General features: G+C 41.6%; 1 protein-coding gene across 8 annotated transcripts in view; it reads left to right on the forward strand.

Moving 5' to 3' along the window:
- The first annotated feature begins 3,034 nt into the window (after nt 1-3,034).
- Herc4 (HECT and RLD domain containing E3 ubiquitin protein ligase 4) overlaps nt 3,035-13,522 on the forward strand; it is a 109,059-nt gene continuing 98,571 nt past the window's right edge. For 5 of the 8 annotated variants that reach the window (XM_070020992.1, XM_070020996.1, XM_070020995.1 and 2 more), the window contains exons 1-3: nt 9,229-9,403; nt 11,057-11,087; nt 12,004-12,307. In XM_070020992.1, coding sequence (XP_069877093.1) covers nt 12,082-12,307 — 226 coding nt within the window. In that variant the 5' untranslated portion in view covers nt 9,229-9,403; nt 11,057-11,087; nt 12,004-12,081. Of the gene's footprint in view, nt 3,124-5,965; nt 6,045-7,111; nt 7,305-9,228; nt 9,404-11,053; nt 11,088-12,003; nt 12,308-13,522 lie in introns of those variants that run through there. The other 3 variants (XM_070020993.1, XM_070020994.1, XR_011371552.1) reach the window with 3 other exon arrangements.

Below are 13,522 nucleotides of genomic sequence, written 5' to 3' on the forward strand. Positions count from 1 at the left end.
ATGTAGTTTTGAGATTATGAATGGATTATCTCAACTAAGTTCACTAGCTCATCACTGCTAGAGATAATGAATTAAAGTACACATACCTTTAGAGATATTGCTATCTAAATAAGGAACAATTGTTCAACTGACAAATATTTAATGGATGTTTACTATGTATGCTGCATATGTATTCAGTCTTTCTTGAAGCTTTCCCTTTTTCCCCAGAGATATTGTTCTGAAAAAATTTTATATACTTTTTTTTTTGGTAGGTTGTGGGGCTTGAACTCAGGGCCTGGGCACTGTCCCTGAGCTCTGTTTACTCAAGGCTGGTGCTCTACCACTTGAGTCACAGCACTATTTCCAGTTTTCTGGTGGTTAATTGGAGATAAGAATGAGTCTCATAGACCTTCCTGCCTGGGGTTGACTTTGAACTGCGATCCTCAGATCTCAGCCTCCTGAGTAGCTAGAATTACAGGCATGAGCCACCAGTGCTTAGCTAATAAAAAATTCTAGCAATTCATTTCTCATATTTTATTCAACAAAGATAAAAATTTTTTCAACTAAAGTTTCTAATATGAAACAATGTGTAATCGTTCATTCTTGGGGATACACAGGTAAATAAATCCATGTTTGTGTGGTGGCACATGCATATAATTTCAGGACTTGGGTGGTAGAAGCAGAAGGGTCATCATTTTGAAGTCACCTTAGAAATTATCTGTGTGCCAAACGCAACCAACAATGTGTTTAATAAATATAAGTGCAGTAAAAGTAAGGAATTCTGAAGAGTAGGGTTTAAAAAGCTTTTAAACTTATTTTATTTTCTATTCACCTTTCATACAAATTTTAATTCTGTGTGTGTGTGTGTGTATGTGTGTGTGTGTGTGTGTGTGTGTGTGTGTGTGTGTGTGTGTGTGTGCTGAGGTGTGAGCTCATGGCCTTGAGATCTTTTATTTTTTTCCACTCAAGGCTGGCACTCTACCACTTGAGCCACACCTCCACTTGTCATTTTGTTGGTTAAATGGATATAAGAATCTTACAGACTTTTCTGCCCAGGCTGGCTTTGGACTGTAGTAAAGCCTTTGTTTTTAAACACAAGTTTTATTCTTTAGTATTGTTAAAATAATCTGGTATTTTGAGAACTTTTCTCTGATAAGAAAGAGTAGTATCAACTAATATATCACTATAATTGCAAATGCATGAACACATCCCCACATACTGGTCAAGGACCACATTACATGTAAATTTTCAAGTTTATGCCTGTATGAATATCAGTTGAATATGTGTAAGTACAGGATGGAACACAAACACAAAAAGTCATAGTTATAAAAAGAGATTATTTAAAGATATTTCCAGTATTCATGACTCTGGGATACTAAGAAAGAAGTTGAAGCCAGAGAGTAAACTTGTAGTAGTGACAAAGGAGAGTATGAAGTTGAGAGTAAAAGTTGAGAAGGATTCCTATAATAAACATCCCAATTACTATTGTTATATTCTAGATTAAGTGGCATATTTCATAACATATTCTCAATAAAATAGTTTTGCTTGCATATGTTAGGAAGAAGGGCCAAGCTGGGCAGGAGTGGCTCATGCCTATTTGAGTTATGTAGAAAAACCCTGTCTCAGAAAATAAAGAAACAGGGGCTGGGAAGGTGGCTCAGTGGTAGAGTGCTTGCCTCCCATGCATGAAGCCCTGGGTTCAATTCCTCAGCACCACATTAGCAGAAAGAGGGAAGTGGTACTGTGGCTCAAGTGATAGAGCGCTAGTCTTGAGCTGAAGAGCTGAGGGATGGTGCTCAGGCCCAGAGTTAAGGCCCCACAACCAACAAAAAAAAAAAAAAAAAGAAAAGAAAAAAAGAAAAGAAAAAGAAAAACACTAAAAAAAACCAACAAGTATTTTCTTCTTTTTAATTGTCAAGGAGATGTACATAAGTAAGGTAATAAGTACATTTTCTGCCCAACTTGTTAAGCCTTCCCTCATTATTCTCCTACTCTCCCTCCCTCCCACCCTCCCCACAAGCTGTACAGATCATTTCCAACATATTGTCTTGTGAATATCGCTGTTGCATGGGTTCCCCCCTTGTCCTTTGTCTCACTATTCTGTTCTTTTCCTTCCCTTCCCTGGTTCAGATAAACTTATACACAATACCAGGGTACCAAAATCAAATACAGTGACAACAGAGAATATACCATAGAAGGAAGAACATACAAAAGAAACAATAAATCACATAGTACATTAAAAACAACAACAAAGAAAAACTTCTTGTGTCCATGTCTTGGAGTTCATTTCAGTTAGCATCATCTTATATGGTCATATGTACATAGCTATTGAGCTATTTTGCTCATCTGCTAAGATTATCCTAGACCTGTACTATTTATTGTGAATAAGGGAAACCATGGGACCTCTACTTCTTTGGGTCTGGCTTACTTCACTTAATATGATTTTTTTCCCCCATCTTTCTATTTCCTTATAAATGAGGTGGTACCATTCTTTCTGATGGAAGAATAGAATTTCATTATTTATTTGAGCTGAAGATCAAGGCCAGCGCTCTACCACTTAAGCCACAGCACCACTTCCAGTTTTCTGGTGGTTAATTAAGAGTCTCACAGACTTTCCTGCCAGGGCTGGCTTTGAACCTTACTCCTCAGATCTTAGCCGTCTGAAAAGGTAGTATTACAGGCTTGAGCCACCGGTGCCCAGCTACAGTATGTGTGTGTGTGTGTGTGTGTGTGTGTGTGTCTGTGTGTTCGCACGCACATGTGCATGCACACGCATGTGTTTCACATTTTTTTGATCCATTCATCTACTGAGGGGCTTCTGGGTTGGTTTCATATCTAGCACAACATAGTTGTGCTGGTAGCTTTAGTATGGCTTTATTTGTGGTCATTTGGGTAAAAAATAAGTATTCTCTAAAGAAGTAATTAAGATCAAATGAAGTCATAAGGATAAACCCTAATCCATTATGACTAATGTCTTTAAAAGAACTCTGGCCTAGGATACAGAGAACATATAGACCAAGGGAAGACCATGTGAAGACACAGTGAGAATGTAACCATTTACGAGCATAGGAAAAGAAGCCTTGAGGGGGAGGGAGGGAACAGGTCTGTTAACATCTTGACCTTCGACTTCTGGCTTCCAGAACTGTGAGAATATAATTTCTTTAAGCTATATAATTCATAAGTTAAGTAAGTGAGCTAGTAATTTCTGTTATTTAAGCTACCAGTTTGTGGTACTTTGTTATAACAGCCCTAGAGAATAAGGATACAAACATATTCTTGATTTTGAAACTTAAGGTTAGAACAGAACATTTGTTGTTCCTGATCAAAACCTATCTTCTACTTTCAATTGTCTTCATTTTGTAAATGTCACCATTCTTCACCCAATTGCTCAAGTCAAAAGGGCTACCAATGGCTGCAACCCCACAAACCATAATCACTACCATGTCAACCCAATCTCCCAAATGTGTGTGTGTGTTTTTTTGTCGGTTGTGGGGCCTGAACTCTGGGCCTGGGCGCTGCCCCTCAGCTCTTCAGCTCAGGCTAGTGTTCTACCACTTGAGCCACAGCGCCACTTCTGGCTTTTTCTGCTTATGTGGTGCTGAGGAATCGAACCCAGGGCCTCATGCATGCAAGGCAAGCACTCTACCACTGAGCCACCTTCCCAGCCCCCAAATGTGTTTTAAATCTACTTTCTTTACTTCATTTCTAGCACTTCCACCTCAGCCCCTACCACTATTCTTGCTCCCTTAGATTATTGCAAAAGCCTCCAAAATAATGTAACTCCCACCATTTTCATTCTCCTCGAATCCAGCAATTCTGTCTATTCAATGACAAATGTTAGCTTTTTCCTTAGTCACTACTGTCCTGTTTCCCTTTCACTTAAAAAGTCTTGTGTGCACCCTACTTGTACTAGCCTCTGCCAGTTTTATCTACCCTCTGCCTGTTTTTAAACATTTATAATGTTTCTGTGCTCTATCTTGACAAATCTTTGGTTTCTGGAAAATGTGAAATTCTTTCTTGCCTCAAGGACTTTCTTTGGCTCCTTCCACCTAGAATGTTTTCATACAACACGGGGCTTGATCCTTCTCTTCCTTTATTTTCAGTTTTATATTTATCATCATGATTATTATTCCTACTGCTAATATTTGAATCCAGCTATGTAGCCCAGGCTGATGTGGAACTTATAGGCTAGTCTAGCCTTGAATCAGTCTGTCTCCACCTCCTGGGTACTGGTATTATAAGGTATTATTATAAGGCATTATTATAAGGTATTATAAGGTATTATACTGTGTCCAGCTTATTTTCAGTCTTCATGGCAACCCTATATTGATGCCTTCATTGTTCATCCTATTTCAAGGATTCACTATATTATGCTCCATTTCTACCCTTTGCATTTATTACAATTTCAATATGCTTTTTGTGGGTGTTGTCAGTCATGGGGCTTGAACTCAGGGCCTGGGCGTTGTCCCTGAACTCTTTTGCTCAACACTCTCTACCACTTTGAGACACAGCAGTAGTTAATTGGAGCTAAAAGTCTCTTGGACTTTCCTGCCCAGCTGGACTTGAACCAAGATCATCAGATCTCAGCCTCCTCAGTAGATAGGATTACAGGTGTGAGCCACCAGCTCCAGCCTTCAAGGTCCTTTTATCTGCTTGCCTTCTTGTTTTTGCATATCTCTTCTCTAGACAGATTGGAGGGCAGCACAGAGAACGCACTCAGTAAGACTTGTTGAGTGAATTTTGTAAAAGATTTGAGTGTTTTATGTGTTTTAGGCCGAAGCCATAGTTCTAGGCTAAAGACCAAAGAGAAAAAAAACAAAAAACAAAAAACAACCATGGGGTCCCTAAGACAGGGAAGAAAAAAGGGAACTTTCTAGACTGGAGGGACTCATTGAGGGACCATAGTAGGAAAGGTTGCACAATCCCTTGATTGGATGAAAGCTCCAACTCTGGAAAGCAGGGGTGGATAAAAAAACAAAAACAAAAACAAAACCCATAGGAGGCTTTTTTTAGTTGCTCACTCAAGGACAATTGGTCGCGAATTCTTTTGGACAGTCTGTTCTTTCAAAAGGAACAAAAAGTGATCACATGTGCCATACAATCTTTATTAGAATGTTTATCACTATAATGTGTTGGGTTTTATGTCTTGCTGAGTATATATTATCATGAGGTCAATCCATAATCTACTTTCATATTGTCCAGAATTTTTTTTAACAGAGTTCCTGATCTTATGTTCCACAAATTTTTGCCGAATCAAATGGTTCCGTCTAAAAATGCTTAAACGGAAGTCTATTTTTGTTTTTCAAAACAGAAGAAAACAACGGCCAGTAGTGATGGTCCATACTCCCAGCACTTGGAAGGCTGAGTTGGGAAGATAGGAGCTCCAGGGTAGCTTGAGCTATATACAGTAAGACCCTCTTTTAAAAAACAAAGAGGGAAAAGATGGAGAAAAAGCAAGGAGAAGGTTGTAGAGGAGGATAAGCAGGAGGAAGAAAAGGAGAAGGAGAAAGCAAGAAAGAAGGGCTTGGAGCATGGCTCAAATATTATCATGTCAGCCTAACAAGCATGAATCTCTGAGTTCAAACCCTACTACTGAAAAAAAAAATTAAAAGCAAGAAGGAAATATAAGATGGGGAAGGAGAGTAAAAGGATGAATTGGAAAATAGTATTGAAGTTAAGAACAGTGGAGTCCATGAGAAGAAAATGAAGTTGGTAGAATTAAACGCACTTAACAAATGCCAACATTTTAAGCTAATAAATTATCTACAGGGAGCAGTTACATACACAATGTCGGTCTTCCATTCTCAGAAAGTTTTCAAACTATGTTACCCCATAGATCACCAGTTCTCCATGAGAGTAATCTAGAGATAGGTGTAAGTCACATTAAGATTTTAGAAAAATTAGAATGGAAGAATAATTATGAATTGTTGTTAAAGGACTAAGGTGAATTGAATAGTGTTCCCCTTCAAATTTCTTGTCCATTTAGAATTTCAAATGGAAAATGCACCATCATGACCAACATATCTTCTATTTTCTTAGGATACAAACTGGAAGTGACACAATAGGTAAATAATTTACCTGTGAAATGTATTATAATAAATATTATTATAACTATAATTATTAAGAAGAAAACTTGCGTTCTTCAATACATTACCAAATTTATTTTTAAAAGTGTGTAATAATTTACAACACTGCCAGCCAGCCCCACTGATAATTCAATAAATAGAAAATGAGCACAAGCTGTGTAAGATATTGAAGGACAGAATACTGAAAGTTTATGAAGGTTTTAGTCTTGAATACAAAAACAGTTATGCATCTATTTAAATATTTGAAGATTACTTTTTTTTTTTTGGCCAGTACCAGTGTTTGAACTCAGAGCCTGTGCTCATCTGTATGGCTGGAGTTTTACCACTTAAGCCACACTTCCAGCCTGGCTTTTTACAGATGGAGTTTTGAGGAATTTATTGCCTGGGATGGCTTTGAACTGAGATATCCTCCATGTCTCAGCCATGATGGGGATGGAGAGGGTAGTTTTATGGATAGGGAGGTCAGGAAGACTGGTGAGTTAAGGAGTTAGGGACACTGATGAAGTGAGGTCAGGCTCATCAGGAAGCAGTATGGCTGAATAGAAGAAAGCAAGAACAAAACAGCTAAGAATGAATCTTTTAGTGATCTCTCAGTAGCCTGATAATTATCCTTTAAAAATACTTTACTTTTGTTTTTCTAGTGCTATGCTTTCCCAATTAACCTGATACTATCCCTATTTGTAGTTTGGGGAGAAAATACTAGTAATGGTAATAGACATTTACAAAACTCTTTCCATGTATAGCTGCTGCTATGGGTACAATGTTACAATGTATAGTGTTATCTCTTGAAATCCTTTATCAACCCAATGAGATATATCATTAACATAAGAACTGAGGGAGAAGTAATTTTCTGTAAAGTGCATCAGTTCGGCCCAACTTATTGCCTTCACACGCCCTTAACATTTGCTGGAAATGTGTTGAAATGCTCACTTCAGGGACCTGTGTGACCTTACTGGGAAATAAAGTCTTTGTAGATGCAATCAAATTATGATGAGCTCATAATGGATTGAGAGTGGGTTATAACCCAATCACTGGTGTCCTTATAGAAAGAGGGAAATTTGGACTTAGACACGAAAGGAAAACAACAAGTGAAGATGGAAACAGAGATTAGAATACTACTTCCACAAAATTTCCAATTTTCAAGCAGCAGAAAATAGGAGAGAGGCACTGAAAATAAATTCTCCCCCTGGAAACAAGAAGAAACCAAACTGCTGCCTTCAAGACTTGACCTCCAGAACTGTGAGACAATAAATTTCTGTTAAGATACATAAGTTGTGGTATAATTTGTTAAAACAGCCCAGGAAATTAATGCACTTATTCAAACATGTTATAGCATAGACATTTCCTCATCTGAAATAGACTTTCCGGTAAAAAAGAAACACAGCCTATTGTGTAATTCCTTTTAGTCTCAACATTCACCTCTAAGTCGTAGGTTAGGTTCCAGTAGTAGAACCTAAGCTAGAGATTATGGCACTCATCTGTAAGCCCAGGTACTAAGGAAGAAGGACCCACAGTTTTGAGGGTAACATAACTATAACTTGTTGAAAAATAAAGCCTAGCATGACAGTGCAGGTCCTTTAATCGCGGCAGTCCTGAGGCTTGAGGATTATTTCAAGGCAAGGCTTCATAGGGAGGTGGGTCTTCAGTTAATATAAAATCCCCAAATTTCCTTGTTTTTAAATAATTTGGGGCTATACTTATAGTTGTCATTTGCTGGAAAGGGCCCGTATCTCCTGGACCATGTGGTGGTCCTAGATCATTTAAGTTAGCTGCAGGAATCTTCCTGACTCTTCTCTTTCCCAGATGCTAGTAGATTGTTGGCTACCAGTTTTTGTCAATCATCTCTCCCCAAGAAATGAAGAGCGAGGAACCTGTGTTAAAGATAGTCTTTCAGCACCATTTCACTATTTGTTCTTTGAATTTTCGCTTATCTCTGATTTGATAAACATTAGTGTATGTTCATTATTTATGTTTGTGATAAAATGTTGGTCATGTAATAATTGCTTCCTTGAACAATTATTTTCAGATATATTGTATTCTAGGCCTGAAACATCTCTAGAAATGTTAAATATAACTGCTATAGTATTATGTATATATTGTGTTCTAATATGCTATAAGTAACAGTGGTTCAGGAAGCCACTCTACCATTCTTTTTTTTTTTTTTTTTTGTCGGTCGTGGGGCCTGAACTCTGGGCCTGGGCGCTGTCCCTCAGCTATTCAGCTCAAGGCCAGCACTCTACCACTTGAGCCACAGCGCCACTTCTGGCTTTTTCCTGCTTATGTGGAGCTGAGGAATCGAACCCGGGGCCTCATGCATGGGAGGCAAGCACTCTACCAAGGAGCCACCTTCCCAGCCCTACTCTACCATTCTTAACAGAATAAACCTTCCTGGCCCTAACAACTTGGCTTATGGGAGGCAAGCACTCTACCAAGGAGCCACCTTCCCAGCCCTACTCTACCATTCTTAACAGAATAAACCTTCCTGGCCCTAACAACTTGGCTTAACACTGATTGGGTTCGGTTAAAGTGTGAAAGCCAGGCGGGTGAAACCTTTATAAAGCACAGGCTCTAGCTATTTGCTCTAGTTTCCTCGGGCTGAATAAGGCCAGGCCATTTAAGCTTATGTTCCAGAGAGATGGTAGAAATCGTGGTGAGCCCACTGTAACCAGGAACCTGGGCCCATGAAGCTGACCTGTAACGAGCCATTGTTATCAATAGTAAAGATAAGTTACCTGTCTTCATCTTTCTATTTGACTAGTTTCAACTGCGTCTTCAAATTCCTAGGAAAGGTAGGAAAACCCCCCAAAGGCTAGAGACTGTGCGCAGAGGACCGACCCTACCCCCACAAACAAAGGCCGAGGCGATTTTCCTCATTGGGTGCTCCTGGGGCGGCCCACAGCTTGATTAAAGACATATTAACGGCCTGACTGACACTTCCTGGGTCCTGTTCCCCCCCCCCCCGCCCCCGGCCCAGGCCAACTTCTCCGCAGGTGGCTGGCTGCTCACAGGGACCCCAGACCAGCACAAAGCTGCCCGCCGCGCAGGCGCCTGGGGCCCGGTACCTCGGGAGGATTCTAGCTCCTGCGCGCAGACCGGAAGTGGGCGGGCCCTGGCGCGTGTCACGCGGTTCACTTCCGGCCAACCCTTCCCCTTCCCCCTTCCCCGAAGTCACCTCCCCCCTCTCCCTTCTCGTCAGCCTCTTCCCTCAACTTCTCCACCCCTCGTGCTCTCTCTCCACCCCGCTCGCCTCCAGTCCTCCCCTCCCGCTCCATCCGGGTCCGCTGACGGCTGTCTCGGGACTGGAGAGTGGCGGCGGCAGCGTTTCTCTGAGGCACCGGGTAAAGTTTCACAGGGGCGGAGTAGGGGGTTGGAGGGGAGGGGAGCGGCGGCCCCGACGGGGCGGCGGCGGCGCGGGGGGGAACGGCCCTGGTGGTCGCCGGCACTGATGGCCGGCGGAGGGTCCCGGGAAGTGGAGGGGACCTCTCGCCTGGGCGGCCGCGGAGCCCGGCTCGGCTGGCCTGCGGCTGTCCCTGCCCTGCGGGGCGGGCGGAGTCGTTGCCCGGGTGGGCGGCGGCGCTGGGGGGCGTGGGACGGCGGCTGGCCGCGACGGGACCTCCGCAGGCCGGGCCGGCGAGGGGGCGCTCGCTTGGGGTGCGGGGTGGGCGGGGGTGGGGACCCGGGCAGGGTCGTGGGCTCTCCCACCCCCTCGTTCCCCCCCCCCGGGGCCGGAACGCCCGCCCGTCCCAGAGGCAGGGCCTCCCCCTGGGGGGCTGAGGCCGGCGGGGGCCCAGCCCGAACCGACCAGCCTCTTCCTGCGTGCGTGCGTGCGTGCGGGCAGCTGCGGGGTGATTTGGCCGGGCCGGCCCGCGAGGCTGGGTGTGAGCGAGTGTGTGAGGACCCTGTCCCTCCACCGCCCCCCCCCTGCCCCCCCCCCGCACGTGAGCCACTGTGTGGGGGGGTGCGTGGTCAGGGAAAGACTGGAAACTGCTTCTCACTCTCCTAACCTGTTGCTGGTGAGAGGACGACTTTCCACTAACCCCTTCCGACTTCTTAAAGAAAAGGTGGCTCAACCTACCACGCCGAGATCCGAGAGACTTCTCTTGTCCTCTCCCTTTGTTAAAAAAAAAAAAAAAGGGGTGGGGTGGGAGGGAAGACCGTGTAGAAGAACTCTCCGAAACTGTCGGGGACCCATGTCCCACCCCCCACAGACCCCCATGAACAGACTTGCAGTTCATGGATGGGTCTAGTGGGATGGGACGTCCGAAATGCAGGAAAATTGGATCCTGAAACTTCCCGTAGGCTAGGTGTAAGGAATGTGTGTGACTACAGCAGGAGTAAGGATGACTTGGGTTCTCTCTCTCTCTCTCTCTCTCTCTCTCTCTTTCTTTCTTTCTTTGCGATGTGTTTTAAAAGTCTATAGAGGATTAAAGGAAGAGGACTTCTGATACTTCTGTCCTTTACTAGCCGAAGCACTGTTCAGTGTACTGGAAAGTTCTGCAGCTTTCACCACGGAACCATCATTGTCCCTGCCCCCCTCTCCTATTCCTGAAAAACCAGCACTCCTGGGATGGGATCATAAGCATTCCGTCCGGCCCCCCCCCCCCCCCCCGATTCCACCGGGTCTTCTAATAGTTATCCCAGAGGTACAGATTACTCAGAGGAGGATCTTGACATTTAGGCTGCACTTTTTGTTGTTGTTGTTGTTATAATCCCACTGATTCCGTTTTAAAGTTATATTAATAGAGAAGTTAAGATGTTAGTATTTTGACTAAAAAATACGGTATTTTAAGATTACAGCTTAATAACAAGTGGGAAGGGGTTGAATTGATAAAATACATTATATACATGTAAATTTTGTCATAATGAAATCTATTAACTTGTACAGAAAAATCTTAATTTCCTATATACCTCATTAGTATGAATAATTAGAAGTCTTTTAAATAGTGAGGAATTAATACAATTTTCCATAATGGGTTTCATTTCTGTTACAGATAAGAACTTCAGTATTTTGTTGATGTGGAGGTAGGTATTAGATTGTTTAATTAAGTTAGGAGTTAAGAGAGATTGCTAGGTTGTATTTCTGCAGTTGAGTGTATGTTTTTCGATATTGAAAAGATTTTCTAACCTGGTGCCAGTGGCTCACACTTGTAATCCTAGTTACTCGGAAGGTTGAGATCTGAAGATCTCAGTGCAGATCCAGTCACAGAAATGTCTGTGAGACTTTTTTTTTTTGTCGGTTATGGGGCTTGATCTCTGGACCTGGGCACTGTCCCTGAGCTCTTCAGCGCAAGCCTAGTGCTCTACCACTTGAGCCACAGCGCCACTTGAGTCTTTTTCTGTTTATGTGGTGCTGAGGAATCAAACCCAGGGCCTGATGCTTGGGAGGCAAGCACTCTACCACTGAGCCACCTTCCCAGCCAAGTGAGACTCTTTCATCTCCAATAAACTACCTAAAAAGCTGGAGGTGGAGCTGCTCAAGTGTTTCAGCACTGTCCTTGAACAAAAAAACTCAGGGACAGTGCTCAGGCCCTGAGTTTAAGCCCCAGGAATAGAAAATAAACTTTTTTTTTATACTGGTACTGAAATTATTTAAAGAAAACAAAAACAAAAACTCAATTCCATTCAGGATTTGTTTCCTTTAGTTATTATAGAGTGTATCATAGTTAATATGTAGTGTGTCATAAAGTAACGAGTCAAACTAGTTACTATGTTTTAAGTTTTGCAAAGAATTGTAGAAACTTGTTTTTCCTAAACATTTGTTTGTAATACATTAAAAAATATAGCTGATTAATTTCTGAGATAGAATATTTACTTGTAGCATCTTATAAATATGTTTAATGTTTATTGTATAGTAATTACTGTAGCCTAGTACTTGATGCAAACAATTGTGTATCAGGTTTTCTTTGAAGTCATGTTAACTTTTTTTCTATCTCTTCAGACATAGGGTACTTCCAACTTCCCAGTGTTTCAGAAGGGAGTTTTTTATTGAAACTGGAAGACCAAAATAATTACAAGCATGTTGTGCTGGGGAAATGCATCTTTTGGACAACTAGGTTTGGGTGGAATTGATGAAGAAATTGTACTAGAGCCCAGAAAAAGTGACTTTTTTATAAATAAAAAAATCCGAGATGTAGGATGTGGACTCAGACATACAGTCTTTGTTCTGGATGATGGAACTGTGTACACATGTGGATGTAATGATCTAGGACAGCTAGGTCATGAAAAATCCAGGAAGAAACCAGGTAAGTTAAAAAAGTTATCTTACCATTTCTAATAATTATATCGTTAAAAAATTGGAAATGATGTATAATTTCTGAACACCTAAGCCTATAATCCTTTATCAGGCTTATAAACAAAGAACGAGTAAAATATATCTTTGACATTTTGCATGCTTTTAGCATTTTTGTCTTAAAAAAATCTACCACTGTTGTATTTGTATTTTCTTTTCTTTTTTTTTTTTTTTTGGGTCCGGTCGTGGGGCCTGAACTCTGGGCCTGTGCGCTGTCCCTCAGCTCTTCAGCTCAAGGCTAGCACTCTACCACTTGCGCCACAGCGCCCCTTCTGGCTTTTTTCTTATGTGGTGCTGAGGAATCGAACCCAGGGCCTTGAGCATGCAAGGCAAGTGCTCTACCACTGAGCCACCTTCCCAGCCCCATGTATTTGTATTTTCTTATTGCGTGACATTGTAAAACAATAGAGAAACAATAGAGAAAAGTGGCCTTCTTTGATAATCTTTGATCTAGAGTATAAAGGTATAGAGCCACCTTGGACAGATTTTAGTTTATTCTGTGATGTTTCTGTTCAGTGAGGAGAGGGGGGCTGAATGAAAGCATTCTTTTTCAGTTACTTACCTAAAATATGTACGTATATATGCATTCTTTATATATATTATATGTGATATAATATAAAATATAATGTATACTATTTATTACTTATTTATTATTTTTGCTAGTCCTGGGGTTTGAACTCAGGGCCTGAGTGCTGGCCCTGAGCTTCTTTTGCTCAAGGCTAGTGCTCTACCACTTGAGCCACAGTGCCACTTCTGACTGTTTTGGAGGTAAGAGTCTCATGACCTTTCCTGCCTGGGCTGGCTTTGAACCACGATCCTCAAATCTCAGCCTCCTGAGTAATTAGGATTACAGGCCTGAGCCACCAGCACCCAGCCTAAAATATATTTTGATTCCATTATTTATCACTATCATATTTTAGATATACAATTTTATTTGGTTTAGTTGGAAATGCCTTTTATTTCTCTCTTCCACTTTTGACTGTCCATGTTAGCTATAAAAGATTTTGTGAATGTGGGGTTTGTAGCAGTAGTTATAATAAGCAAAATAAAAATTTCAGGTAATAAGAATTTTGAGGAATTTGGTCACATTTCATGTTCTGTTTTCCTATATGTTTTAAAATTAAATACTACTTTCAGAAATATTGCTGTTTTTGCTTTCAGTTATGTT

The sequence above is a fragment of the Dipodomys merriami genome, unplaced genomic scaffold (assembly GCF_024711535.1).
Source record: "Dipodomys merriami isolate MVZ:Mamm:240054 unplaced genomic scaffold, mDipMer1.0.p SCAF_14, whole genome shotgun sequence".
Lineage (NCBI taxonomy): Eukaryota > Metazoa > Chordata > Mammalia > Rodentia > Heteromyidae > Dipodomys > Dipodomys merriami.